At 33.3% G+C, this 757-nt stretch overlaps 1 protein-coding gene across 1 annotated transcript; it reads left to right on the top strand.

Moving 5' to 3' along the window:
* Window positions 1–283: 283 nt before the first annotated feature.
* LOC124893146 (flavonoid 3'-monooxygenase CYP75B4-like) lies at window positions 284–747 on the top strand (the record flags this gene model as incomplete). The annotated part of the gene is given in 1 exon segment (XM_047404247.1): window positions 284–747. A coding segment is annotated over 1 exon segment (458 nt), but the record flags the coding sequence as incomplete, so codon positions are not given.
* Between the last annotated feature and the right edge of the window lie 10 nt (window positions 748–757).

Raw genomic sequence — 757 nt, 5'->3', positions numbered from 1 at the left:
AAATAAAGAATAAAATATATTAAATTATATTTATCATATTAATTATTAAAAATGAAAAATAGATGACAAATAGAGGACCCACATGTGGAAATGAATGCAAGGCTAGTGATGGAATTTATGTAAATTTTTTAAATGGCATTATCCGTAATTAATAAAAAAAATATGGGCTTTATTTTAAGACTTTTGATAGGTCCATCAAGAGAAGCTCAAAAAATTTTCAATATGAGCGAACAATTTTCTTTAAAGAACTTAATGCCCTTAACGTTGAATTTAATATGAAATATATGCCATGTTGAAACCACTCTTTCTAATGTATAGAAAATTAACACAAAAATCACATAAACTTTCAAATTTCCCTCCAGAAATCTCCGGTGGCTTACCGGTGATCGGTCATCTTCTCCAATTCTCCGGCACCGACAGCATTCCATTGCATCGAAAACTATCCTCTTTGGCAGACAAATATGGCCCCATTTTCACTTTCCGGCTAGGAATACCGCGTGTATTAGTGGTAAGTAGCTATGATGCTGTGAAGGATTGTTTGAATATCAATGATAAAGTGTTTGCTGCCTGGCCGGGGAGTTTGGTCGGAGAGTATATCGGGTACAATAATGCAATGCTTTTTCTTGCTAGATATGGTGATTACTGGAGAAAGATTAGGAAAATTGTAATTAACGAAGTTTTGTCAAGTAGTAAGTTGGAGAAATTGAGAAATGTGAGGGTTTCTGAAGTGAAAACTAGTATTAAAGATCTTTACTCT

The sequence above is a fragment of the Capsicum annuum genome, unplaced genomic scaffold (genome assembly GCF_002878395.1).
Source record: "Capsicum annuum cultivar UCD-10X-F1 unplaced genomic scaffold, UCD10Xv1.1 ctg54688, whole genome shotgun sequence".
NCBI lineage: Eukaryota > Viridiplantae > Streptophyta > Magnoliopsida > Solanales > Solanaceae > Capsicum > Capsicum annuum.
This window is presented reverse-complemented; position numbering and strand designations above follow the sequence as displayed.